The sequence below is a fragment of the Drosophila melanogaster genome, chromosome 3R, assembly GCF_000001215.4.
Source record: "Drosophila melanogaster chromosome 3R".
Taxonomy (NCBI): domain Eukaryota; kingdom Metazoa; phylum Arthropoda; class Insecta; order Diptera; family Drosophilidae; genus Drosophila; species Drosophila melanogaster.
Window position 1 is genome coordinate 10,251,374 of NT_033777.3, and position 26,229 is coordinate 10,277,602.

Genomic DNA, 26,229 nt, shown 5'->3' on the forward strand with positions numbered 1-26,229 from the left:
AAAAGAAAATATTTAAAATCGCACTTGACTTTGTATTTGGGAGGGTTAAACATTTCTATCAATCGGAGAGAACAACTGATAAGCCGAGATGATCGTCACACTCGCCTTATCATCTGAAATGGAAAAATCTTTCCAGCCAGAGATCAGTCATCTATTGAAAACCGCGTGGAGTGGACGTGCCTTAGTTTATTGGATTAAACCTTACCATGCAGCGATTTTTGGGAAGGAGCAGCCAAAGCCTTTTGCTAAGATGTGGTCATCGCTATCTGGCCACCACTCCTGTGGAGGAGGTCATATTTCCCACCAAATCGGATTTTCCCAGTCGTCATATTGGGCCTCGAAAGACGGATGTGGTGGCCATGTTGGATACTTTGGGCTTCAAGGTAGGAAGGTCACCAAAAAGCTTAGTTTAGATCATATTTCATAGCAGAGCGGTTGAACAAACCATTTTGGAATCCGAAATTTCCAGATTTGGATCAAGCCAAGTTTAATTTTTACCACCATTATCATTTTAGTCCCTGGCGGAGCTCACAGAGAAAGCTGTGCCCCAGAGCATTCAACTGAAGAGGGAACTCGACCTGGACAAACCTCTGAGTAAGTAGCGCTACGTTTGAATCCTAAAATAGCTGAAAAACAAGGCAGTAAGGCAATGGACCCCCTGGCGTGTTCGCAGCCGCTGATAACCGGGGTGATAAGCCCGGTTCAGCGAGGTCTCTCCCAGTTATCAGTGTTTTGACTGCCGCTTGATCTTCGATTTTTCGTCTGCGTCTGGCTGACAACAATTTTCCATTCTGCAGATGAGCACGAGCTAATCCGCCGAATTCGCGACATCTCGCTAAAGAATCAACTGTGGCGCTCCTACATCGGAATGGGTTACCACAACTGCCATGTGCCGCACACCATTATCCGGAATATGTTCGAGAATCCGGGTTGGACCACTCAGTACACCCCGTACCAGCCGGAAATCGCCCAGGGACGCTTGGAGTCGCTGCTGAACTATCAGACCCTGGTAACCGATCTCACCGGCTTGGATGTGGCCAATGCCTCGCTATTGGACGAGGGAACCGCTGCTGCCGAGGCCATGTGCCTGGCCACCAGGCACAACAAGCGCAAAAAGCTCTACCTGTCGAACAGGGTGCATCCCCAGACGCTGTCCGTAGTCAAGACGCGAACGGAAGCCTTGGAGCTGGAAATCGTGGTGGGACCTATTGAACAGGCGGATCTGCCAAGCCGCGAATTGGCTGGCATTCTTCTCCAGTATCCAGATACTTATGGTGATGTCAAGGACTTCGAGGATATCGCAGCTTTGGCAAAGAAAAATGGGGTAAGTTGAAATATTTATTTATACATAAGAATATACAACAAAAAAATCAGAAAACTTGAACTTGAACTTGACTATAGCGTTCTCTTCTGTTTTTATTAAGACCCTCGTGGTGGTGGCGACCGATTTGTTGTCGTTAACCCTTCTGCGTCCTCCGGCGGAATTTGGAGCTGATATTGCAGTGGGAACCTCCCAGCGATTGGGAGTTCCTCTGGGATACGGTGGCCCCCATGCCGGATTTTTTGCCTGCAAGCAGAGCTTGGTGCGGCTAATGCCGGGAAGGATGATTGGCGTGACCAGGGATATGGACGGAAACGATGCCTATCGTCTGGCCCTGCAAACCAGGGAGCAGCATATCCGGCGGGATAAGGCAACAAGTAACATTTGCACGGCACAGGCTCTTCTGGCCAACATGTCGGCCATGTACGCCATCTACCACGGTCCGGAGGGTCTGAAAGCCATGGCCAATCGCATCCACCATTTCACGTTGACCCTTCAAACGGGTGTCCTGGGAGCGGGTCACGAAGTGATCAACAAGAACTTCTTCGACACACTTCACATTAGACTGGGTGGAGGTCAATCCCTTGAGGATCTCAAAGAGCGTGCCGAGCACAAGCGCATTAATCTCCGATATCTTGAAGATGACACTGTTGGCGTGGCCCTTGATGAAACGGTCAGTGTAGCCGATGTGGACGATCTGTTGTGGGTCTTCAAGGCAGAGGCATCTGTGGAACACATTCTGGCGCGTAAAGATGTCCTTAAGAACTCGATTGAGAACTCCAAGTTCCTGCGCACTTCGCCCTATCTGCAGCACCCTATTTTCCAGAGCTATCACAGGTAAATGATTAATAAACTCTAGAAATCATTCAACTTTAATGCGCTTCCTTCGCCACAGCGAGTCCCGCATGGTGCGCTACATGAAAAAGCTGGAGAATAAGGACATCTCCCTGGTGCACTCCATGATCCCCCTGGGATCCTGCACTATGAAGCTGAACTCCACCACCGAGATGATGCCTTGTTCCTTCCGCCACTTCACCGATATCCATCCTTTTGCGCCGGTGGAACAAGCCCAGGGATTCCATCAGATGTTCAAGGAACTGGAGCATGACCTATGCGAGATTACAGGATACGATCGTATCTCCTTCCAGCCGAACTCGGGGGCCCAAGGAGAATATGCCGGACTGAGAGCCATCAGGAGCTACCATGAACACCGAAATGAAGGACACAGAAATATTTGTCTGATTCCAATTTCTGCCCACGGCACAAATCCAGCTTCTGCACAAATGGCGGGTATGAAGGTGGAGCCTATTAGAATTTTGTCGAATGGTTCCATCGACATGGCACACCTAAGAGCTAAGGCAGAGGAGCACGCCCACGAGTTGTCCTGCCTAATGATTACCTATCCATCGACAATGGGCGTGTTCGAGGAAACGGTTGCCGATATTTGCACCCTGATCCACAAGCATGGCGGACAGGTGTACCTGGATGGAGCCAACATGAATGCCCAGGTTGGGCTGTGTCGACCTGGAGATTATGGCAGCGATGTTTCGCATCTCAACCTGCACAAGACCTTCTGCATTCCGCATGGTGGTGGTGGTCCTGGAATGGGTCCCATCGGCGTGAAAGCCCATTTGGCACCATACCTTCCTGGTCATCCTGTTGTCAGTCCGTTGAGCAGCGAGGAGCACAGTTTTGGAGTCGTATCCGCCGCTCCCTTCGGAAGCTCTGCCATTTTGCCCATATCCTGGTCGTACATTAAACTCATGGGCAGCAGGGGTTTGAAGAGAGCTACCCAGGTGGCCATTCTCAATGCAAACTACATGTCCAAGAGGCTGGAGCAGCATTACAAGACTCTCTACAAGGCACCCAACTCTCAGCTGGTTGCGCATGAGTTCATTTTGGATATACGCGACCTGAAGAAATCGGCCAATATCGAGGCAGTGGATGTGGCCAAGCGACTCATGGATTACGGCTTCCATGCACCAACTATGTCTTGGCCCGTCGCTGGAACCCTGATGATCGAGCCCACTGAATCGGAGGATAAGGAGGAGTTGGATAGGTTCTGTGATGCCATGATTTCCATTCGAGAGGAGATTGCCGAGATCGAGGCGGGTCGCATGGACAAGGCAGTCAATCCACTGAAGATGTCTCCTCACACCCAAGCTCAGGTGATCTCGGATAAGTGGGATCGACCATATACACGGGAGCAGGCTGCCTTCCCCGCCGTAAGTCCATTGCATTATTGAATAATTATTCTATTTAACTGTATTTCAATTTTTATTACAGATCTTTGTAAAACCAGATGCCAAGATCTGGCCCACTGTGGGCAGGATCGATGATGCCTATGGTGACAAGCACCTTGTGTGTACCTGTCCGCCAATACTGCCTGATTTATAAGGCACTTCAGTTCTAAGACCAAACAATCAATTTATATTACACTACTTTTTAAATAAACCCCTTGAACGTATCTTTTATATAAGAAGGTTCTTTATTTTTCGTTGATAAATTAATTATCTAAAAAAATCATATATGGTACATTTAGCAATCAATAAAGCTTCACATTTATTTAAAACTAATTAAAATTAACTTATAAAATACCTCAAAGTAATGAAGTAATTGCGTGCTAAATGCATTGTGTTTCTAACGAGCTTTTTAGATATTAGTAACTTTAAACATTTGACTTACGTGTACTTTGTTTTCTTAGCTTTAGATTCAATTTTTGAGTCTTTTACATACTTTTTGTTGTTGGGGAGCCCCAGGATGGGTGCCATCCATTAAAATCTCCCGTAATTAGAGAGGGTGTTTGTTGTATGTTAAATGTGTTATGGAGTGTCTGGTTAGTTATGTTTTTGGTCGGAGAAATGTATGTGGAAAATATGTTTAATTTAAGTTTAGATTCTATATTTATGGCTATTGCTTCTATATCGATTGTTATGTTGAGGACAGTGTGTTGTATTGACTTATGCACTAGTAGTGCTACGCCCCCAAATCTGTTGGTGGCAATATTTGTTAATAGTTTGTAGTTTATTGGGGTTGGAATGTTATTAGTGTATTGTATATGGGTTTCTTGGAGGGAAATTATGTGGGGGGAGTATTTTTTGATTAGAATAAGGAGATGGCTGTAGTTGTTTAGATATCCTTTTAGATTCCATTGGATTATAGTTAGGGACATTTGTGAGAAAATTAAAGCTTATAACTTACTTAAAGGTAGTGTTAACGGTTAGGGTTTTGTGTAGAGTTCTATATGGATTCGCTGTCGCTGTTGTTAGTGTGCTTGTTTTTGTGGGCTTTGGCCTTTAGTTTTGATGCTTTAAGGTTTATGGATAGGTTATTGGACTTATCTTTAGGGAAGATTTTTATTTTTAGGTCTTCTGTGAGTTGTGATGAGTATGCCGTAGATGGTTTTCTGGTAGGTGTGTAGTCGGTATCCATGTCTTCTAGTTTGTCGTAGCTGTGGTGGTGGTGGTGTTGGTGTGGTTGGTTGGATAGTAAGGTTGTTTTGGCTGGTTCAGTTGTTGGTGTCTTAGCTGAAGTGTTTTGTGCTGCTGATTTGGGTGTGTGGTGCGGATTTTGTTGTTGTGATTGGGTTGTGTTTGTGTGAATATTAGGTGATGGAGTGTTTGTTGTCCTCTGGGTTGTGCCGTTTGTAAGTGTTTTGGCGTAGGTGTTTTTCGTTTGGAAGCCGTGACGTTCGAAATATATGTGTTGGGCCGTTTTATGGTCAACTTTTTGTGTGGTTTTAATTGCTGTTAATTCCTGGTTTTTTATGAACGTAGGGCATTTGCGGTCAATTGGGCTGTGTTGATGGTCAAGTTCTGGGTTATTTCGGCAATTTAAGCAGTTTTTTTCGTTTGTGCATTTTTCTCCGTCGTTTGTGTGTTTTGTTTCAGAGCAATTGATGCAAGTTTCTACACTTTTGCATATGGGTGTTGGATGACCGAAGCGGAGGCATTTTTTGCATCGAAGTGGGAGTGGGATATAGTCTCGTACTCGGACTGTTTCGTACCCGATTCGTACTATCTCGGGGAGCTTATGCGATTCAAAGGTTATAATTATGAGTCCAGTTTCAACTAATGTGATGTTGTTGGTGTCGGAGTTAGAGTTGGGGTTTTGCCGTTTCATTATTTTTTTAACTTCAGATACTTTTTGTGGTTTTAGTTCTTGTAGAATTGTGTCTTCGTCGATGTGTCTAAGGTCGTTACAGTAAATAACTCCCTTAGAGAAGTTTAATGTTTTATGTTCACTTGCTGTTACATCCTCATCTGCAATTTTTGTTAGTTTTAGGAGTTTTCTGGCTTGTAATTCATTTTTGGTTTTTATTAGCAGGTTGCCGTCTCTTGTACGTTTGCATCCCTCAACTTCTCCTCCACAGGCAAAGTCCACCGATTTTTTTATGATGAATGGTGAAGTTCTTTCGAAAGAGTTGTTGTCATTTCTTTTAATAATTATAAATTTAGGTTCGCCTAATTGGGATTGGTATGTTTTTGAAGTGATTTTGTAAATGTTTGGTGGGTCTGTCATGATTGTTGGTTAAGGGCTTGAGCCCGGATTAGCGGTATTGTTGTTTTTGTTGTTAAGTTTTTTATTTTCTCTTTGTGGTTGATATTTGTTTATCAAGATTTTGCTGATAAGAGTTTTGGGCTTACGCGAAGCGAGGCTTTAGACTGAGAGGCACGACTTATCTCTTCGGAGGTTGAAGTGAAATAAACGAGGAAAAATAACTCATAGATTCATTGACAACATGCACCTTATCCTGTTAAACGACAAATCTCCCACCCACCTTTCAACACACAATACATACACACACATAGACCTCACACTCTGCTCTCCAATCCTAGCCCCCCACGCCAAGTGGAAAATACTAAACGATCTTCACGGTAGCGACCATTTCCCTATTATCACAACACTATTCCCAACAACCAATCCACAAAAATTCTACAGACCCTTTTTTAAACTCAAAGAAGCCAACTGGGAACAATTCAACGCTCTTACCCACCAAACCAACAAGAAATACCCCACCTCCCACAACGTAAACAAAGAAGCCGCTCTAATCAATAGAATCATCCTTTATAGCGCAAACCTCTCCATCCCACAAACCTCACCTAACACACATCCATACAGGGTTCCATGGTGGAATAAACACCTCGACCAATTACGTAAAGAAAAACAACTTGCCTGGAAAAAATTAAACCGCACAATTACTGTTGACAACATTCTAGACTATAGACGCAAAAACGCAATATTTAGATACGAACTAAAAAAGAGGAAAAAAGAAGCTTCCAGCTCTTTCACCTCAACCATCCATCCCACTACTCCCTCATCCAAAATATGGGCCAATATAAGACGCTTCTGCGGACTTAACCCAGCAAAACAAATTCATGCCATCACAAACCCAGTAAATAACGAGACTACATTGGCTAGCAACGAAATTGCTAACATATTCGCACAACATTTCTCTGACCTCTCCGGCGACTGGAACTTTTCAGAGGAGTTCCGGAACAATAAATATAGAAATAACATACATCTCTACACCCCCTCTCCAATAGCCCAAACCATAGAAGAGAACATAACGTATCTAGAACTTAGCTCAGCACTACAAACATTAAAAGGATGTGCTCCAGGACTAAATAGAATCTCGTATCAAATGATCAAAAATAGCTCCCACACAACAAAAAACCGAATAACGAAACTATTTAATGAAATATTCAATAGCCACATACCTCAAGCCTACAAAACAAGCCTAATCATCCCAATCCTTAAGCCAAACACCGACAAAACGAAAACTTCCTCATACCGACCCATCTCCCTCAACTGCTGTATAGCAAAGATACTTGATAAAATAATTGCGAAAAGACTCTGGTGGCTAGTGACATATAACAACCTAATTAACGACAAACAATTCGGGTTCAAAAAAGGCAAATCGACTTCGGACTGTCTACTCTATGTAGACTATCTCATAACGAAGTCAAAAATGCACACCTCCCTCGTCACTCTTGATTTTTCAAGAGCCTTCGATCGAGTAGGTGTGCACTCCATAATCCAGCAATTGCAGGAATGGAAAACGGGTCCCAAAATAATAAAATACATTAAAAACTTCATGAGCAACAGAAAAATAACTGTCCGCGTCGGTCCGCATACATCAAGCCCGTTACCCCTATTCAACGGAATCCCCCAAGGTTCACCCATATCCGTAATACTTTTCCTCATAGCATTCAACAAATTATCCAACATCATATCCCTACATAAAGAAATTAAATTCAACGCATATGCCGACGACTTCTTCCTTATAATAAATTTCAACAAAAACACAAATACAAATTTCAACTTAGACAATCTATTCGACGATATAGAAAATTGGTGCTCCTACTCAGGGGCATCGCTTTCCCTATCCAAATGTCAACACCTCCACATATGCAGAAAACGTCACTGCACATGCAAGATAAGCTGCAACAACTTCCAAATTCCTAGCGTTACGTCCTTAAAAATTCTAGGAATAACCTTAAACAACAAATACAAATGGAACACACACATAAACCTACTTCTACCCAAACTACACAACAAGCTAAATATAATAAAATGCCTATCTAGTCTTAAATTTAACTGCAACACGCATACACTACTTAATGTCGCAAAAGCAACAATTATAGCCAAACTAGAGTATGGTTTGTTTCTGTACGGCCATGCTCCCAAAAGCATTTTAAACAAAATAAAAACACCGTTTAACTCCGCTATCCGTCTAGCTCTCGGCGCATATCGCTCTACCCCAATAAATAACTTACTTTACGAATCGAATACTCCCCCCTTAGAAATGAAACGAGACCTTCAAATAGCCAAACTATCCCAAAACCTAATCCTCTCCAAAAACACACCAATACATAAGTTCTTAAAGCCTAAAAAAGCTAATAAAAAAAAAAACATCAACAATAGACCGAACAATCAAACTTAGCCTAGAACTTAATCTACCCTACAAACCAATAAAACTCCATAAAAACAAACCACCATGGACCCTCCCCAATCTAATAGACACGTCACTTAGAATCCATAAGAAAGAACAAACATCTCCAGACCAATACAGAAAATTATACGAACACACAAAGAATAACCTCAAAACACACAATTTCATATTCACTGACGGTTCAAAAATTAATTACACAATATCATTCGCCATTACAACGGAGACAGACGTCTTGAAATACGGCATACTGCCCCCATATTCATCCGTCCTCACCTCCGAAACAATCGCCATCCTAGAAGCAATAGAACTTACTAAAAACCGAAGAGGCAAATTTATTATCTGCTCCGACTCCCTATCAGCAGTAGATTCAATTCAAAACACAAATAATAACAGCTTTTACCCAAGCAGAATACGATCGCTAATAACGCAACACGCACCTAAAATTAAAATAATGTGGATTCCTGGCCATTCAGGAATAAAAGGAAATGAATTAGCCGATCAAGCTGCAAAATCAGCAAGCAGTATGCCACTTATCCTCACCCCAAACATAAATACCACAGATATAAAAAAACACCTTAAAGCCGACCTTGCGACAAAACAGAAAGAACACATAATAAACTGCAGTCCATGGTACCAATCTATTAACACGAACACCTCACACCCATGCGATTACCTTAAACAATCCCACCCAAATTGGACCAGACTCGACCAAATAAAAATAATACGACTTCGACTAGGACACACAAACATAACCCACCAACACTACCTAAATCCCAATTCAATACCAACTTGCCCGTTTTGCCAAGGTGATATTTCTTTAAACCACATATTTAACTCATGCCCATCCCTCCTACAAACCAAACAAGATATATTTAACAACACCAACCCTCTAGACCTTCTTAGCAAACCCAATCCAGATAACATACAAAAACTCATACTTTTCCTCAAAAAAACTAAATTATACCACAAAATCTAAAAACAAAACAGGCATTTGTACATAACAAGCCAGCAATTAGTTACCAAATTAGATATTAACTAAATTAAGATATAATAACATTGTAAATAAATATAGCTGTAAGCCCCGTAGCTAATGCTATACTATCTAAGTTAGTCTAGTTTTGTAAACTATTCTATCTATCATAATAAATAATAAATAAAATAAACATACTTTTTATATTGTCTGTGAAAGGTATTTACATTGCTTGTGGGTATTGTCCACTCCATTGGCTTGGACTGCTTTGTAGGATCGGAAGCCTCCGAATATTCGGGTATCTCAACACCCAATAGTTTACAAACTTTGGACAAAACCACATCCACATAACTGGATATGATTAAGTTAGCCTTTTTGTCATGTTTTGTGGGCTGCAGATTACAAATGACAAATTTTCCACCGCATTTTAGATTCTTTAAAGGAAGGTCTCCGCTGGGAACGATCTGCAAAGTGGTTCCAAGCGCAATATTTAGGTCAGCGACGGTGGAGTGCATCACACCCATTTCGAGGTCGTTTTCGGGAAGATCGTGCTCCCAGTCCAGAACGTTATCGTATAGGATTCCCGATCTACAGCTACGACCTTTGCTATCCATTGAAGACTTGCAGGCACGTTGCAGGGATTTTTGACCCACTGTTTCCACGGCAGATGGGCTCACAAATTGCCGTCTGCATTTCTTACACTGTTCGATGTAAATGTTGCCGTGCAATTCGGAAAGATACTTCCGATCCAGTCCGGATTTCAAGTGGAGACCATCAATATTCTGTGAGATTACGTACTGCACATAGCCACTTTCAATCAGGGCTATGATAGCCATGTGGGTTTTAGTTGGTCTGGCTTCATCGAAGGAAACATTGAAGTCCGGCTTCTCGCCCTTCTCCTCCAGGGTCCAAACGCCCTTGGGTCCGCGGAAATCCGGAATTCCTGCAGACGTACTGATCCCAGCTCCCGTGTGGAGGACAACGTGTCCCGATTTCTTGATCAATTCAGCCAATTCCTGGCACTTTTCGGCCACAACCTCATCGCTGTCGAAACTCTCTGGTGCTCCCAAAATTCCCTTGTTGTCGTAGGCTGACAATCCATCCGCGTAGTTGCAGCTCATGGTTTGATAAAAGTTTGATCTACTTCAAAAGCGACTATTATGTCTTTTTGGTATTAATTTGTTTATATTTTGTACGGCTAAATGAGTCCATCGAGATTTTATTGTTTATAATATGACCGTATCCGTAACGCTACAAAATACTTTAAAACGTGCCAAGTGAAATTACACTGGTCATTAAAAAAAAGTATAAGGTGTAATATAATTTGCAGCTTGGTAAAAACTAAATAAATCTCAAATATCTTAGCTTACCTTGATTAAATATAAATGTAAAGTATTAACTCAAAATATTTGTTATTATATTTAAAACATTTATTATAAATTATTTTATTTTCTACCATGTGGTTCAGTGTACCAAGCAACATGCTTGGATTTCCAACTCGCACGGTCACACTGTAAACAACGGCTGCGGAAACAAAGTGTGCTTCTAATTTCCAATCAAAACGCCGGCAGAAAAACAAATTTTATCCACGGCAACGAAACAATAGTTTGTTTGATCGTTGCAACGCTTGACTTCACATTTCCTCTCCCTCGGGCGAAAAACAGCTGAAACCGGAAACGGATCAGAGTATTAGCATCAGGCAGGACACGGATTTAGAGGCGCCATGAAGATCGAGGAAGTCAAGAGCACCGTGCGCACCCAACGCATCGCAGCCCACAGCCATGTGAAGGGATTGGGCCTGGACGAGGTTGGAGCTGCCGTGCACAGTGCAGCCGGACTGGTGGGTCAGAAGGCGGCACGCGAGGCAGCCGGCATTGTGGTGGACCTCATCAAATCGAAAAAGATGGCCGGACGAGCGCTTCTGCTGGCTGGGCCACCAGGCACGGGCAAAACCGCCATTGCTCTGGCCATTGCCCAGGAGCTGGGTAACAAAGTGCCCTTCTGTCCCATGGTCGGATCGGAGGTATTCAGCAATGAGATCAAGAAGACCGAGGTGCTAATGGAGAATTTCCGGCGCTCCATTGGTCTGCGCATTCGTGAGACCAAAGAGGTGTACGAGGGCGAGGTTACGGAACTCACGCCCGTGGAAACCGAGAATCCTATGGGTGGCTATGGCAAGACTATCAGCAATGTCGTCATCGGCTTGAAAACAGCCAAGGGAACCAAGCAGCTCAAGCTGGATCCCAGCATCTTTGATGCCTTGCAAAAGGAAAAGGTGGAGGTGGGCGATGTCATCTACATAGAGGCCAACAGTGGTGCCGTAAAGCGTCAGGGTCGCAGTGACACCTTTGCCACTGAGTTTGATCTCGAAACCGAGGAGTATGTGCCGCTGCCCAAGGGCGATGTCCACAAGAAGAAGGAGGTTATCCAGGATGTTACTCTGCACGATCTGGATGTGGCCAATGCTCGTCCACAGGGCGGCCAGGATGTGCTCTCCATGATGGGCCAGCTTATGAAGCCGAAGAAAACTGAAATCACTGGTTAGTTGTGTAATTTTCTTCCCATTCAAATTTACTAAAATACCATTTGATGAGCAGACAAACTACGCATGGAGATCAACAAGGTGGTAAACAAGTACATTGACCAGGGCATAGCCGAGCTGGTTCCCGGAGTTCTCTTCATCGATGAAATTCACATGCTTGATTTGGAGACCTTCACCTACCTACACAAGTCCCTGGAATCTCCCATTGCACCAATTGTGATTTTTGCCACCAATCGTGGACGCTGTGTTATTCGGTTAGAAATACTTAGCTCGTAAAACCTATTCGCATTATTAATAAGAGTTACCTCTTTCCAGTGGCACCACCGACATAGTTTCGCCGCACGGAATTCCGCTAGATCTGCTCGATCGTTTGCTGATCATCCGCACACTACTCTACTCCACTGCCGACATGGAGCAGATAATCAAGTTGCGCGCCCAGACCGAGGGACTGCAGCTGGAGGAGAACGCATTTACACGTCTCAGCGAGATTGGAACCAGCTCCACGCTGCGCTACGCCGTCCAGCTGCTGACCCCGGCTCATCAGATGTGCAAGGTGAACGGACGCAACCAGATCAGCAAGGATGATATCGAGGATGTGCACTCGCTCTTCCTTGACGCCAAGCGCTCCTCGAAGCATTTGTCCGAAAAGAACAATAAGTTTATGTTGTAAGTTTGACGATTCAAGCTGAATTGTAATTCCATTTGCACGGATTTCCCAGTAAAAATCAAATAATAAGCAATTTAATTTATTGTAATGATGTGGTAATTTGAAAACATTCAAATGATCATTTCAATGGCGCTTCAAACATCGACAAGAAAAGTGTGTACACACTTCAACTGAAAGTAAATCGGAAATTTTTGGTTGGTGTCTTAGCTAGATTAGGGCGAATCGTGAATTTCTTTCAACGGTTTTTTTAATTGATACGTAGATAAGCATATTTAAACGAACTCGGAGGACTAACCATTTTCTTTTTATAATTCGGTTGTTTGATTGTAATTATTTTGTCTTTCGTTTTCCGCTTAATCTTCCATATTTGCTGCTTGTGATCGCAGCGATATGGCAACTTCCACTCGCGCCACCCTCATTTTCCCACCATGCGACATCAGCTGCTCGCGTTGTTTGGCCAAGAATTCCAATTGGTGGTGAGTTCAGTTACTCAACGAGCGTCGAGCTGCGCACTGCCCCAAAATAAATAGCCAGGGAGCTCCGCTGAAGTGCATGCAGTGAATAGTATATTTAACGATTCGATTCGCGGCGTGGGCGTCTTCTTCTTTTTCGGCCCGTTCCCCTCGCGTCTTGCATCTTGCCTCTCGCTCGCTCCAACAACGCCGGCAACTGCACTTGGCGTGCGTGTGTGTGTGTAAGTGTGAGTGCGTTTGTGGTTTTCCGAAAGAATGTGAAATCATAATAAAAGTCGCGATTTGTTGTTGCTATTCCGCGCAATTAGCCACTATTTAACGCACATGTGTGTGTTTCGAGCTTATTTGTGTGTGAACAAAGCCAGGCAACCCGTTTTGGCGGAAATAAATGCAATCCTGATGGCAGGATCAAGGTAAAATGGAAACATTTGGGATCTATTGCATGAATGAACCAATGTTGAAGAAGCAGCACAAGCAGCAGCAGCAACAACAACACAGCGGCAGCTAGGAGAGCGAAAGAGAGCGAAGGCAAACAAACGAAAATACAATAATAAAAAAGAAGGAAAAACAACAAAAGGTAAGTGCGTGTAATGCGTGTACGTGTGTGTGTGTGTATGGGTCTGGAGGCCGCACCTCCCAATCAGAAAATTAGTGCTGTGTGGGTGCGCGTCACACTTATTTGTACTTATTTTTTCCGGCTTTAACTGTTATTATTATTTAAGTAGCACGAACGAGAGAATTACATAATTTCGGTATTTTTTTTGTGTCTCTCTTTTGAGACTCCGAATAGAAAGCGAAAGTATTCTTATGGGAACACACTAGCGTGTGCGTGTGTGTTTGTTTTATTTATGAATGGTGATTATGAGACTTGATAATTAATTGCCAGCATGCGTTGTGATTTGATTTCTGTGCGTACACCAGTTGAGCGGCTGTCTGTCTCTTTTGCACCCACAGCTGGTCATAAATCAAATAAGAATTTCACGCCACACAAATGAAAAGCAACAAACAAAAGAGACGAAGCGATGAACTCCCTCGCGCTCTGATCAGAACGGGAAGAAGAAGCAGCCGCATTTGCAGCTGCGCCGAGCGATCATTTTCGCATACTTCTTTCTTAATTTGTTTTTGCCGAGCCATTTTTAATGTGAAAATCTTGCGGGCGAAAATTGGTCGCCGCAGTTGGCCAAAAACATAACGCATAAACAACACATTTTATGGGACGCCGGTGGCGGCGCACTTACACAAGAAGAAATTTATCAATTTAAATTAAAAGACTTTATTTTGGTATAAATCATATTCGTTAAGTATGTATAGTTAATATTAAGTATTTTATTATAATATCGTTGTAAAATGTGCTTACTTAAATATTTGCTTTCAAAAATTAATTTTTTTCCGTGGAGCGAATTCGCCCACCATCCAGTATCTCTTTCTCACTTATGCTCTCTCTCACTTACTCCTGCTCACGCGATCGTTGCCAAATTTCAATCCACGCCCGCTGTTTTTGGCCCTACACTGCGGAAGATCCGTTAACTGGTTCGAGTCTGATTGGCTTTTATGTAATTTAGTAACACAGTGGTGTTTCGATACGGTGAACGGAGTACAACAAAATGTATTATCATTTTATTAATACGAAACGTTTAGATATATGTACGTTTATTTTACTGTTACAGCAATTATATTTTACATTTGCAAACAATTATTTCCATAAAGTGCATAAACATCACCCTGTGAACAGCACAATATTTCAGTTCCGCCGCGTCTTATTTCAAAAATATTTTATGCCGGCCAAAAAGGCCAATACAAATACACACGCAAAATACAGCAGAAAAACGACTTGAGCGTGTCGGTGTTGACGTTAATGAACTACAACAACAATTATGTACGTTTTGTAGACGGCAGCAAACAGCCAACAAAACAACAACTATATTTCACCGCAGTTCCTTTGTTGTTTCTGCGCCTTTGCTTTTGGTAACGATTTATTTTTCTTTTTGGAACTGACTTTGGCTATAAGGCAAATTTATGTTGTCCATTTGCTTGCAATTAGTTTATGAAGTCAACTGCGCGGTGAAATATACATAGTAGTCGACGTTACCTTGTTGCAGCCAAACGAATACTCTATTTTTGATAAACTTTTAAGCCGAGCATTGCATTTAATTGAGCATGGTGTTATAAAATGGGTTTTTTCAATAACAATGCTTTGATTGTTCGAATTTTTACTAGCACCGATGCGCTTTGATGCAAAGATTAAGTATTTATGTAAGTACCAATATGTTGTATATTATATATTCAATACTCTTTGGTTGTTGATAGTTTAGTGTTGAGTTTTTTGAGTGTTCACTTTACTACGCTAAGCTACTTAACGTCATATCCTCCGCTCTTAGTTATTTATTGTCAGTTGCTGCCGCTGCTGCATCGACATTTTTGCATTTCATTGCAAAGCCCACTAGTACAGTAGTACTTCTGTAGCGGAAACGCAGAGCCATGCTTTTAGATTTCTACGATCATCTATTAAAGGCTTTTAATTGGTTTGAAACCTCTTAGTGTGAAATTTCCTAGAAGTCACCTCCGTGGATGTGGCTCTGTATTTTCCATTTCAGCTTTATGCTCTCTTATAATTCTTTGCCCTTCGCAAGGTTGTTCCCACTGTGCGTGGACGCTCTAGGGTGGGTGGGCGTGGTTGCGGCAGTGGCAGCGGTTTTCTAAAAAACATTTTGTTGGTCTGTCAAACAAAAGCAACAGCTGCGTTCTGCTTTGGCCGCTGCTTTCGGGCCTTTGTGAATGTGCAGCAAGCAGCCTTGCAAGCGCCACCCACACAAAGAGGCGGACCACACAAAAAATTGTATGGTCACCAACACAGACGCCGCGCACAGCATCTGCACCGTGTGCTTGTGTGTGTGTGTGTTTGAGCGTCTGTAGAGGCAACTATGACGTGAGCAGCAGCTGTCAAAGTCGCCCACGCCTCAAGTCGCGCTTTAAAAGCGTCATGTGGTCAGCTGAGCGCGTCTAGCCCTCATTCTTTCTCTCTCTCTCTCTCTCTCTTTCTTGCTACCCCTCTCTCTTGCTCTTTCAGGCTGAAGCTTTGTGCACGTGTGCGTTCGTGGCCGCTTGAGATTTTCAGCTTTCTAGTCAGCAATTTAAATGTATAAATATACTTCAAAGCATTAAATTTCTATACAAATTGCACTCCCTAATTCAAGAGCCTATTCTCTGAGAATCTCTAAGAATTTCATAAAGTTGGTTTCCCATCTAAAATCTTTGCAGAACTATAAATGCATCTATGTATGTGTTTTTTGTAGATGAAAAGGTAAAATCGGTTACATTTCGATAAGACAAAAGGGTTGTCCTTATCGAATCCCAATTTACTGAATTCTGGCGTAAGACTCTTGCTCAGTTTCAATTAAAATTGCATAAAAGATACGTTTTACCTGCCAGCCAACCACTTCATTCAACTTGAATTTTTCAGCAAATTCATTTGGGGACAACTCCTACATACAAATGTGTGTGTGTGTGTATGTCTTTCTCAGAATTTCTACCGTATTTGCATTCGTATTCGTTTCATTGCACTTTGGGCCTTCGGTTCGGGCCACATACTACACCACAACAATGAGAATGAGCCATGGCATAATAAACTTTGCCATTTGTGCCTCATCTTGCCTGCCGCATCTTCATTGCCCCTGTTTGTCTAGGTCTTCTTTTTTCTAACCTTGTGCCAATAAAATTGAGAAAACAACCCAAGATGTGCACAGAAAATGAAAAACTAGAAATGTTTCTAACACAATTTTCTACTTGCCTTGCCATTGTTGGACGAAAGTGGTGGACGCAATGGGGCAAGGGGAAAGTGTGCAGAGGTGCTGGGGAAAATTGAGTGTGTCGAGCGGCATTTAATTTCTTGCTAGTTATTTTGGCTAGACCACTCGGTTACGCCTCAGTTGCGCCGCTAGGTGGCGCCAGTCGCCAGTCCGCAGCACGTTCCCAATTAATCGCCGCTCGCTTCATTTTATCTACGAGCATCCAACTATCAGTTGGCGCTGCGCTGATCAACACCTTCAATTCGAGAGTGTGGATGTGAGTGTGAGTGAGTGGGCCGCGCCAGGTGAGTGGGCCCGTTAAAAGCGCCCCGGTGACTCAACTCAACACAGCAAGCGCTCTGCTCATTTCATGCTCCTCGGCGAAGCACAGAAAGCCTACGGTCGATCAAAAAGCAGATGCACTGCAAAAAACGCCATTAGAAAATATTTTCAGAAATTCGGAAAATATTACAAATCATATAAAATTCAAAAACAAACTTATCTCAGAGCTTGAAACCTCACTTATCATAAACATATATGATAAGATACGGGATACCTTATTGGGTATTAGTCTATTTAACGTTAGTTAAACACTTTAAAGAACATGCCTAAAATAGTTATAATGATGGTAAAAGGTAGCCTATTTTCAGATACTAAAATGGGGAACGTCTGGGGATGCTTTTTCCAGTGCACGAAATTGATTTTCGGTGAATATGTGTGAACATTTGTACGTGCCGATAAGGTGGTGTAAATATTTGCAAACAATCGAGCAGCTCACCTGGACTCGCGCATACATAATGTACTGTCTTTCTTACTTTTTCGCCATTTTGGCCGTGTCATTTACTCGCCGATGTTTTTTGTATTGCCGGTTGTTGTTTTCGTTGGGGCTGAGTTGCCTAAAAGTCTGCGCTTATCAACGAATTTTTTAGGGGGACGTGTGGCGACTCAATTTACTTATTGCCGCACCTTAACTGCCGAGGCAACAAATGCAGAAAACAAGAGGTGAGAAAGAAGAGCGCCCTGGCGAAAGGCGAAAAATGCATGATTCATGCGGTCGGTATTTCACTGCGCTGCGGTGGCGTGCACTGAAAACAATTTGGGAACAGTAACACCTTTAACAAGGAATTTAAAATAAAGGAATCAAGGCTGAAAAGAGACAGTCATATAATTAAAAAATTAAAAAATCCTTACTGTCTACGATTGCCTAGTTTTTTCTTCGAGTGTGAAGCGATGGGCGGTGGCCTGTTAGTGAGTGGGTCAAACTGGTGTTGGTGGTTGGGTATTAAGGGAGCTTTCGGTTTGCCCGCTGCCTGCTTGTTAATTTTAATTGATTTTAATTTGATTTGCTCAAAGTGAATTTTGTTTGGCCAACGCCAAAGTTTTTTTTAGACTTCACTCTCTCTCCTTTTATAATTTGCTCCTGCTGCTCTTCAAATAAATTGAATTTCCGAGCACATATATCGGGTTGATGGTGATGGGGGCGGGTTGGCAAATGGCTGACCCACTTACGGACTAGAGAAATGTTACTTGTAGAAAATATTTTTTTTTTTTTTGTTAAATATTGCAGTGGAAAGAATGCACTTTGCATTCCACATTGCAATCATCCCCCGGCCTCCAAAAACCCATTCAAACAAACAAAAGAAGCATGAAAACAAACACACTCTGGAGCCATGCCATCTGTACTTCTCCAGCAAGTATCTAGTCCTCCAGAGGATCTTTCACCTGGCAGCCTTTGCACTTTGTTAGCTCATTGAGGTGCCGCTGGGAGTTGCTGTCGTCTTGAGTAGCTGCTCCAACTCCTCCATTCCCTACCCTACCCTGAATTTCCAGCCTTTCTTCGTTGTCCCGCTTTTCCCTGATTCACCTGCTGCTTGTGAGCTTAATGAAATCCACAATGTTACCCACGTATGTGTATGTACATAGCCACACATAAATTCCCTTGTAGATCCTGATGGTGTTGCTGAAAAGGGGTATTTCTGTTTTTCAAATCAATTGGGTCATGGAATGAGGTTTATAAATACATAAAAATAGTTTTCCTGTAAACTAGTTATATAAGTCTGCTTACGATAGCACACAAAGTACTCTTTCGATTTGATGAAACAATAATAATTTCCTTGTAAAATGCTCCGTCACTGGGAACTTCCATATTCGGTTACGTAACGAATTTAGGTCTTAATGCACTTTGCCGCTGTCCGTTGTCAGTCGAGCGGTAAAGAAGGAGAATGCATGTTGCTCGGCTGAGCTGTTTGCACGGAGGAGGTGTGTTTGCGTTTGCGGGTGTTTGTTTGTCTGGATGCATTCGGATGAAAGCTGGAAGGGATGTGCAGCCAGCCATCGACATGCCTTTGTGGGGCCATGTCTTTTGTTGCTTTTATCCTGGCCATAAAGTTCAAGGAGCTGGATTGAATTCCGCTCGCCTCCTTGCCATTCTCCCTTCACATACATTTGTCAGTGCCTTGTCTTGCGAAATACACTGAAAAAAAAACCTAATAGGAAAGTAGCATATATCACAAACTAAATCCAATTTATATACATATCCTATAACTACTGCAAATTGTAACCTTTTACAGTAAGAAAATCCTTTTTCCTCTGTGTACTACTGGACGTGGACCACCCGATGTTGCTGGAAATGCATTTTTATGCGCATTATTAAGTAATGTTGAGGTCACGTGGGTGGGACAAAATCGCTTTGCTTCTCAACCGAACCGTTTAGAAGTATTTATTGTGGATTCTCCAAATGAGTTTCCTGCTCGGCCAGAGGGGGATTACAGCGAACCTCGCGAATGGAATTTGTAATGTGGATGGATGGGAACTGAAAGGATATTGAGCGAAATACATCTCAAAAGGTTGTTATGAAAGGGAAGCGTTGCTATACGAGGTCCTGAAGACATTGTCCAATATTTCCAATCGATTTGCATTCTGCGATATCTGCAAAAAGTAATTGATTTCATCAAAATATGACAGGAATAGAGAAGAAAGGAGTAAGAAAACTAGAAATATTGATATTATGGTAATATGGTACCGACTGCAACAAATTCATTTATAAATTCATCCTTACGATTTTCCAATTATTGCTGCCTTGCCAGCTTCGTTTTAATAGCGCCTTTAATCCTTTTTTTCGGGCTGATCGAGAAAATACCTTGGCAGTTCATTTACGTACATGTGTCACGGTTTTCAACCCGTCACTGTGACCGCAAATTACATTCCATCCGCAGAAGCCAACCTATTCGGGGCTTAACACCAAAAAAGCGGGGGACTACAGAGTTTGTAGAACTATTTGCGAAACCAACACATGATGGGTGCTGGTGGTGGGGGTGGTGTTGGAAGTGGAGGCATCATCGTAATGGCTGCTTCAGTGAACCAGGTAAAGGCGGTGGCGCCGAAAAGCGCAACATATTGGGTGGGGAAAAAGAGGAGCACAACCGGCCAGGGTTGTCACCCCTCTCCTCCTTTCCGAACTTCCCGTCATATGCAATCATTTTAAATCTGGGTAAAAATGCAGCCACTTTGCCGTGCAGGCTCATCAAAAAAAGATGCGCATATGTGTGCCAGCCCAACCAGCACACATAAATAAATATATAAATATATATATATATATATATATATATGTACATGTATAGGTAAAATATATGTACATATGTATGGGTTATATTGTGGCTTTCCCGGCGCGGCATAAAAAGTATAAATAAAATAATTTAAAAAGGGCCAACGATTCGAAGGGGGTTAAAACTTTTCCCGAGCCCTGCTCCTCCACTTACCCTTTCTCACGATTTTGAACAGTGTAGAAAATATGCAAAACTCGCACACATACACACAATCAAACAGCTGCAGACTTTTGGCATTGCCTTGCGGTTTTTTAGGAAAATGGGTGGAAAAGTGCAGTCGCCTCTGTCGCTGAAAATCCCAAAATGCTTAGCGTGGCAAAATCAATTTGATGCCATTTGTTAAAACGCTTTATGGCTCTGTGTGAGTGAGGAAAGTGTGCCTGTGAGTGAGTGAGTGCATTTAATATGTATGTGCGATGGAGAATTTTCCGAGAGAGATTTTCGTTTAAGAGTCGCCTCTGAATAGCAAGACTGGAAGCTGCACATCCTGCAGGAGGTTTTTATAGGCACTTTTTATTGTTCGATTTTTTTTCGATCTGAAAGTGCAAAGAAGCTTTCCAAGCAGCTTAAAATTTTAATACCTCCATTAGCTTGCCAAATCTGGTAACAATGCGGTCGATTTAACAAGCAATCAGCTGCAGTGCAGATATTTAATGCAATACATATCGATTATTGCCCTTAAAGTTGAAGGTGTTATAGCAGACTAATTATGAAATTTTAAGGTGTCCTACGGAAAACTTTCGTTTTGTTCCGATTTGCACAAATAGGGAATGCAAACATTCGAAACCGGGCGTAGATTTTTCCATTTTCTTTCAGTTTTATGCCACTTTTTCGTCACACCCGTGGGGGTGTGGGTGTGTGTATGTGTGTTGGCCAATGTGTTCTCCCATGTTTGTGTATGCTTAATGCCTTTGTGTTTGTGTTTAGCGCACGAATATCGGTCAAGGCTGGCAATGCAGCCAACTGGCGCACATTTAGACGACGTTTGCTTGTCGCCTCAGCTGGCTCAGCTGCCTCAGCCGCTGCCTTCTGATGTCTGTGCCTCATTTCTGGCAAAATATGCCACTAAATCAACACGCCAAGCGCTGCTGCAACCAGCAAATACACTGAGGGAAATTAAAACAAAAATAAGAGGGTGCAAATCAAGAACTCCAGAAATCATAAATGTACACAACAAACTGTTGAATACTGTTTTTAGAATTTTTTCAAAATTTTCTGAGAAAAAAGGTAGAAACATCGAAAAAATTTGATATTTCAAAAATAGATGGGAAAACAAAGATATTTTTTAGAACTTTTGTAGCAGCGTAGAGTAGCATCCCACGCCTCAGTGGCGACACGTTTGTTGGCAACTCACCTGCGAAATCTCGCTGCTGGCGTTAATGACATTTCAACATAGTTCCCCCCGCACCACCGGCTTTCCGCACTTCTCGTTTAATTTCTCCCACGCGCGCCTGAAAATGTTGTACATGACAATGCTACCCTGTAGCACAACATGGCAGTCGCCCGAAAAATATGGCATTAAAAAGGTCAAGGATGTTTTTTGTAGGTCCTGTGGCGTGCACGCCATCAGAAGCTCAACCCAGACCCAATTTCCCGGGATTATGCTCCCGTGGGCGTGGTTGTGTTTAGTGCTGATTAAGTGCCCACAATTCCTGACCCAAATGTCCGATGGCAGCGATGGCGTGTTTGTTGCCATTCTTCTGGTGGCGGTTGCACCACAACTGCATTTGTTTTTTGGCTTTATTCTGCTTTTATTTTGTCGCTGGAAGGCCGTCAGTTTTGAGTCGGAAGTTTGCGTGAGTTGTAAAAGGGAAAATAGAGCGAAAAAAGGGTGGGAGTTTCCTGGAGGCGTTGCCGATGGGCGTGGCTGCTATGTTGTCCGTGATAAATCGAAAAGCGGTTGTATTTTTGGGCCAAAAACATTGCCTACTAGCGTGTTTGGTTGGACATGTAAACTAAAAAGTGAATTCAAGTAATTGCTAGACGTTTAAGTACTTAGAGGGAAGTTTTGTCAAACAAGTTGTATAAAATGTGTTATTAAATTCAGCATTCTAACTAGTTGTAATAATACTTCTCCTATTATATTCCTGTTATTTGTTCTGAAAATTAGAGTAAATAAAGTTTCAAACGAAAATACAAGTACAAAGGAAACCAAGAGCCCTTGCTGAAAGATTGGTTTTAATTCAGCTTAAATCAAGGCGAAGCTTATCAATTAGCGAAGGTAAAACAGAAAAAGGGGCGGGTATTTGGGGCGGTCATAGAGGGGTTGGGTTCCTTCGTCGGGATTGCTGCGCAGATTAATGCTGCATGCATAATCCTGTGGAGCGTAATTACCGCAGCTAACGCTAACCCAGCAACACCGCAACTATCAACACAGCGCTTTGATTAATTATATGATCCATGTTTGGTTTTCCGAAATCCCTCCACCCCAAAAACCCCTTTTTCCTGTGGCCCCGTGGCTTCTGTAAAAAAGTTTGCTGACTGACTGCTGTCCTTCTCCGGATAAAATAACGCATACGCCGCGTTGCCGCTTGAAAATTTGCCAATTTGTTTGGCTGTCATTGCATTAAATTTGCAGTAATCCAACAAATGGCAATCAAGGCAAGAAAGTTGCACCACGCGACACGACAAATCATTGAAAAGTGTTCAATGCAGCTTTTCCAGCATCCGGATATTCCCAGGATGGGGAAAACCACAGAATTCGGTGTAATCCCATTTAAGCAAGCTGCTTTTCAGCAGTTGATTTGCTTTGGCTTGCAGCATGGAGCATGGAGCGTGCTTGAAATCTGCTATCAACACTTGTTTATGGAGCTGGCTCCCCAACCCCCCTTCGCCCTGCCACTAAGTCGAATAGAGCTCTTCCGGCTAAGAAGTGTGCCCAAAAGGAGAAGCGATCCAAGGCTTACGCATTTGTCGTCTTAGTAGTTGCAGCGTCTTGTGATTCTGCTGCCGGTTTTTCCACTCCCACTTCTGCCGGCTGCGGCGCCTCTTAATCCATTTGCTGCACTCCTAGTCACGCCCACACCCACCGGCGTATACACGCCCTGGCAATAAAACTTTCACTCTGCTGGCCCTTTCCTCCAGGCCCTAACTTTGCTCCTGAACGAGTGACTGCAATTTTTCCTTAACAACCAGAGGCGATGACGATGATGGCGACAACACAACGTCAATGAGCTTTTCTTGGCCAGGCAGAGTCAGTCGGATTTCGTACCAAGCAAATTTAGAGGGATGGTTCCAACTAAGAAGGTAATTAATTAAAAAATAAAAATAAAATAAATTATAAGCAGGATTAGGATATGCCTGGACCTACTGTTATTTAAATTTGTTTAAAGACTTTGTAAAAAGGATCTTGGATACATATGCAGAATTTAATATTTCATTTTATTTTCTGCTCATATTTTTCAAACCGAATAGCTAATAATTGTCTATGACATACAAATTCGGTATCCTTTCAGTTCATCACTTGATGTAATCACCATTCTTTCTTTCCCTTGTTTATGCGAGTCTATTTACTTGATTTCGTTTCTTGAATTTATTTTCGGACTGACCTACATTGATGGCTGTGGACTTGGCTACGCCAGTGCCTTTGTGCTGGCTGTCCTCCTTCTTTCTGGTGTGGCATGCCAGGGAAAAACGTCATATGATTTTTGATTATAACGTCAATGGGACGACATAAAGCTCGCAGCTGCTCTTTTCTTGTTTTAAAAATACAGAAAAGAAAAATAATGCGAGAGTAAGTATTCTAAATGTTTGACAGCTGGAAAAACGAAAAAAAAAAAACAGGATGCAAGAGACTTAAATACGCTTTTCCTTGTTAGCGTAGCCTAGACTTGTAATAACAAATAAATAAATATGGAAATAAATGCAGTTTGTATAATAAACGGAAAAGTCTATCTATAGTTTGTAAGAAATTATTGAGAAGTCAAATAGACAATTTTTTCAATGTAATTAATTTTTTTGTTACTTATGACAATTGTTCAAGAGTCAGTCACATAAACAGTATCAAATGCAAGGACTAGGCATGCCGAGTGGTATATAAGGTCAGAGTTCATCGATGCATGTAAACGACAAGCCCCCAGGGCAACAAGGGTATACAAAATAGCCGAAATAATGTTGTCGGGCGACAAGAATTCGCTTTTTCCACTGCCACTCGTCTGAATCCCCACTCCCAGTTTGCTAACCATTCTGCCACTTTCTTCCGCCATGGGCAATGGCTTCTGGTCCTTTTGTTCTCCGCCTCTGTCGCCGTCTCTTTCCCCGCCCCTGTTGCTGTCTCTATCTCCATCTCTGGACTCTGCTTCCCGTTTCCTGCGTTTTCGTTGCGCCAAAAATATGAAAATTGCTTGTTGTCTCTGTGGTCTCCACTCTTTCGCTTGTTATTCCCAAAACACTGGAGAAAATCTAAATTTTTAAACGAAAACGTAACGTAAAAAAGTTAGTATTAGCAAGGAATGCAGCAATAGATACAAATAAGTGCATTATTTTCCAAGAGTGTATAACATAAATAGGATTTTGCTTTAATTAAAAGCATAACTTATGTATTGTTATGCACTTTGGCACGACAAATGTTCTCAGTGCAGCCTTACACACTCCATTTTAGCTGTGGGTAAACCCCATCAATTGTAATTTTAGCCTTTGCCTGCTTCTTGTAAGCTAAATGTCGTACATTTAGCTGTTTTGTTGTCATTTCTCTTTGTTGTTCCTATTATTACGGCTGTTGAAATAGTTTTACGAGATAGTTTCGTTGCTTTGATTTCGCAGTTGGAACAAGAACAAAGATTTTTTCCGAGATTAATCCGAATCGTGATGCTTCAACAGCAAGTTTTTGATAATTAACATATTTCAATGTGAAGTATTGAGCCATTTGTTTTGGTTCCACTTTACTGAATGCCTTTTGGCCAAAATAAATCGAAAATACGAAACGCATAAAGCCAGGGGTAGAATGCAAATGGGTGAAGTTCTATTGTTCTAAGCGATTGTTTTTTTCTTTTTTGCTTTGCTTTTGTATGCCTAAAATTCAGGCCAGCTATAGATGGATTTTGATTGCCAAAATGGTTGAACAATCGCTCGGATTGAGGGAGGGGTTCGGAAAAAGGCTTTGACATGCAATATTTATCCGTTTAGTCATTTTAAATTTATAGATTGAAAAATTTCTCGAAATTGACAGCGTTTTACAATGATCCACGATAGTTGGCTGAACAATCGACGTTGTGTCGAGCCAAATGCAGCTTGACGTTCAATAAATTCCTAAGGCAATAATCTGAAAGAATTTTTTATAACGTGAAATTCTGGAAAAGTAGAAGAAAAGTTGATAGGCAAAATATCACATACACACCGCTTGCAATAATAAAATCTGTTCTTTTACTCATTTTAGAAATGAGAGAAATACGATACTGTAAAATGATATAAGTTTGATTATTATTTAATGTAGTTTTCGTTACCGTATATTTTATGTTCAGCGAAACTGGTGAAAGTGCGTGCTTAAACTTTAAATAACAACTACTTTTTCTTTGAAATCCGTACAAAAGAGCCACGAATTTCCGTTGAGAAAAGTCTGTAACGGAATCATTTTTCACAGTCTCCAATTTAAATTAACTTCCGTGGGGTAAACGCTCTTAGCTGCATTAAGGTTGCGGCTGAGCTGCGTTAAACCCCTTCTAACCACACACCATCACCATTAATTGCATATACATATCCATTATGTATACACATACAAATGCCACACTTGCATATGGGTTAATGTAAGTGTGTGGGTAGGTTTAATCATAATTTACTAGGCCAGCGGCCACAGCTGTTGGCTTTTCCCCATTTTCCGGCGTGAGTCAATTAATAATGCGTCGAATATTAAATTTATGCAAAAAGGCAGCGTTAAGTGCATTAATAACGTAATCCAATAAGGGTAATAAAACCA

At 42.1% G+C, this 26,229-nt stretch overlaps 4 protein-coding genes across 13 annotated transcripts in view, besides 2 other annotated features; 3 read left to right on the forward strand and 1 right to left on the reverse strand.

The window, feature by feature from the left end:
* Positions 1-144: 144 nt before the first annotated feature.
* CG3999 (uncharacterized protein) lies at positions 145-3,895 on the forward strand. 2 transcript variants are annotated; one of them, NM_141732.2, is made up of 6 exons: positions 145-383; positions 516-594; positions 798-1,324; positions 1,425-2,158; positions 2,217-3,546; positions 3,608-3,895. In NM_141732.2, the coding sequence occupies exons 1-6, from the start codon at positions 207-209 to the stop codon at positions 3,716-3,718; spliced, it is 2,958 nt and encodes a 985-aa protein (NP_649989.1). In that variant the 5' UTR covers positions 145-206; the 3' UTR covers positions 3,719-3,895. The 2 variants fall into 2 exon arrangements, with proteins under 2 accessions (NP_649989.1, NP_001262456.1); NM_001275527.1 differs by having other exon boundaries at positions 3,608-3,772.
* An 80-nt stretch (positions 3,896-3,975) lies between these two features.
* Positions 3,976-10,476, reverse strand: Sirt6 (Sirtuin 6). The gene is given in 2 exon segments (NM_141733.3): positions 3,976-4,053; positions 9,441-10,476. Coding segments are annotated over 2 exon segments (978 nt in total). The 5' UTR covers positions 10,368-10,476; the 3' UTR covers positions 3,976-4,002.
* Positions 4,060-6,022: a mobile genetic element.
* Positions 6,023-9,429: a mobile genetic element.
* Positions 10,477-10,749: 273 nt separating the features above from the next.
* On the forward strand, positions 10,750-12,526 carry pont (pontin). The gene is made up of 3 exons (NM_144351.4): positions 10,750-11,786; positions 11,844-12,042; positions 12,104-12,526. The coding sequence occupies exons 1-3, from the start codon at positions 10,970-10,972 to the stop codon at positions 12,456-12,458; spliced, it is 1,371 nt and encodes a 456-aa protein (NP_652608.1). The 5' UTR covers positions 10,750-10,969; the 3' UTR covers positions 12,459-12,526.
* Positions 12,527-12,932: 406 nt separating this feature from the next.
* Nuak (Nuak family kinase) overlaps positions 12,933-26,229 on the forward strand; it is a 44,162-nt gene continuing 30,865 nt past the window's right edge. For all 9 annotated transcript variants that reach the window (NM_001382101.1, NM_001275529.1, NM_001382098.1 and 6 more), the window contains 1 exon segment: positions 12,933-13,505. The gene's annotated coding sequence lies outside the window, so the exon portion shown is untranslated.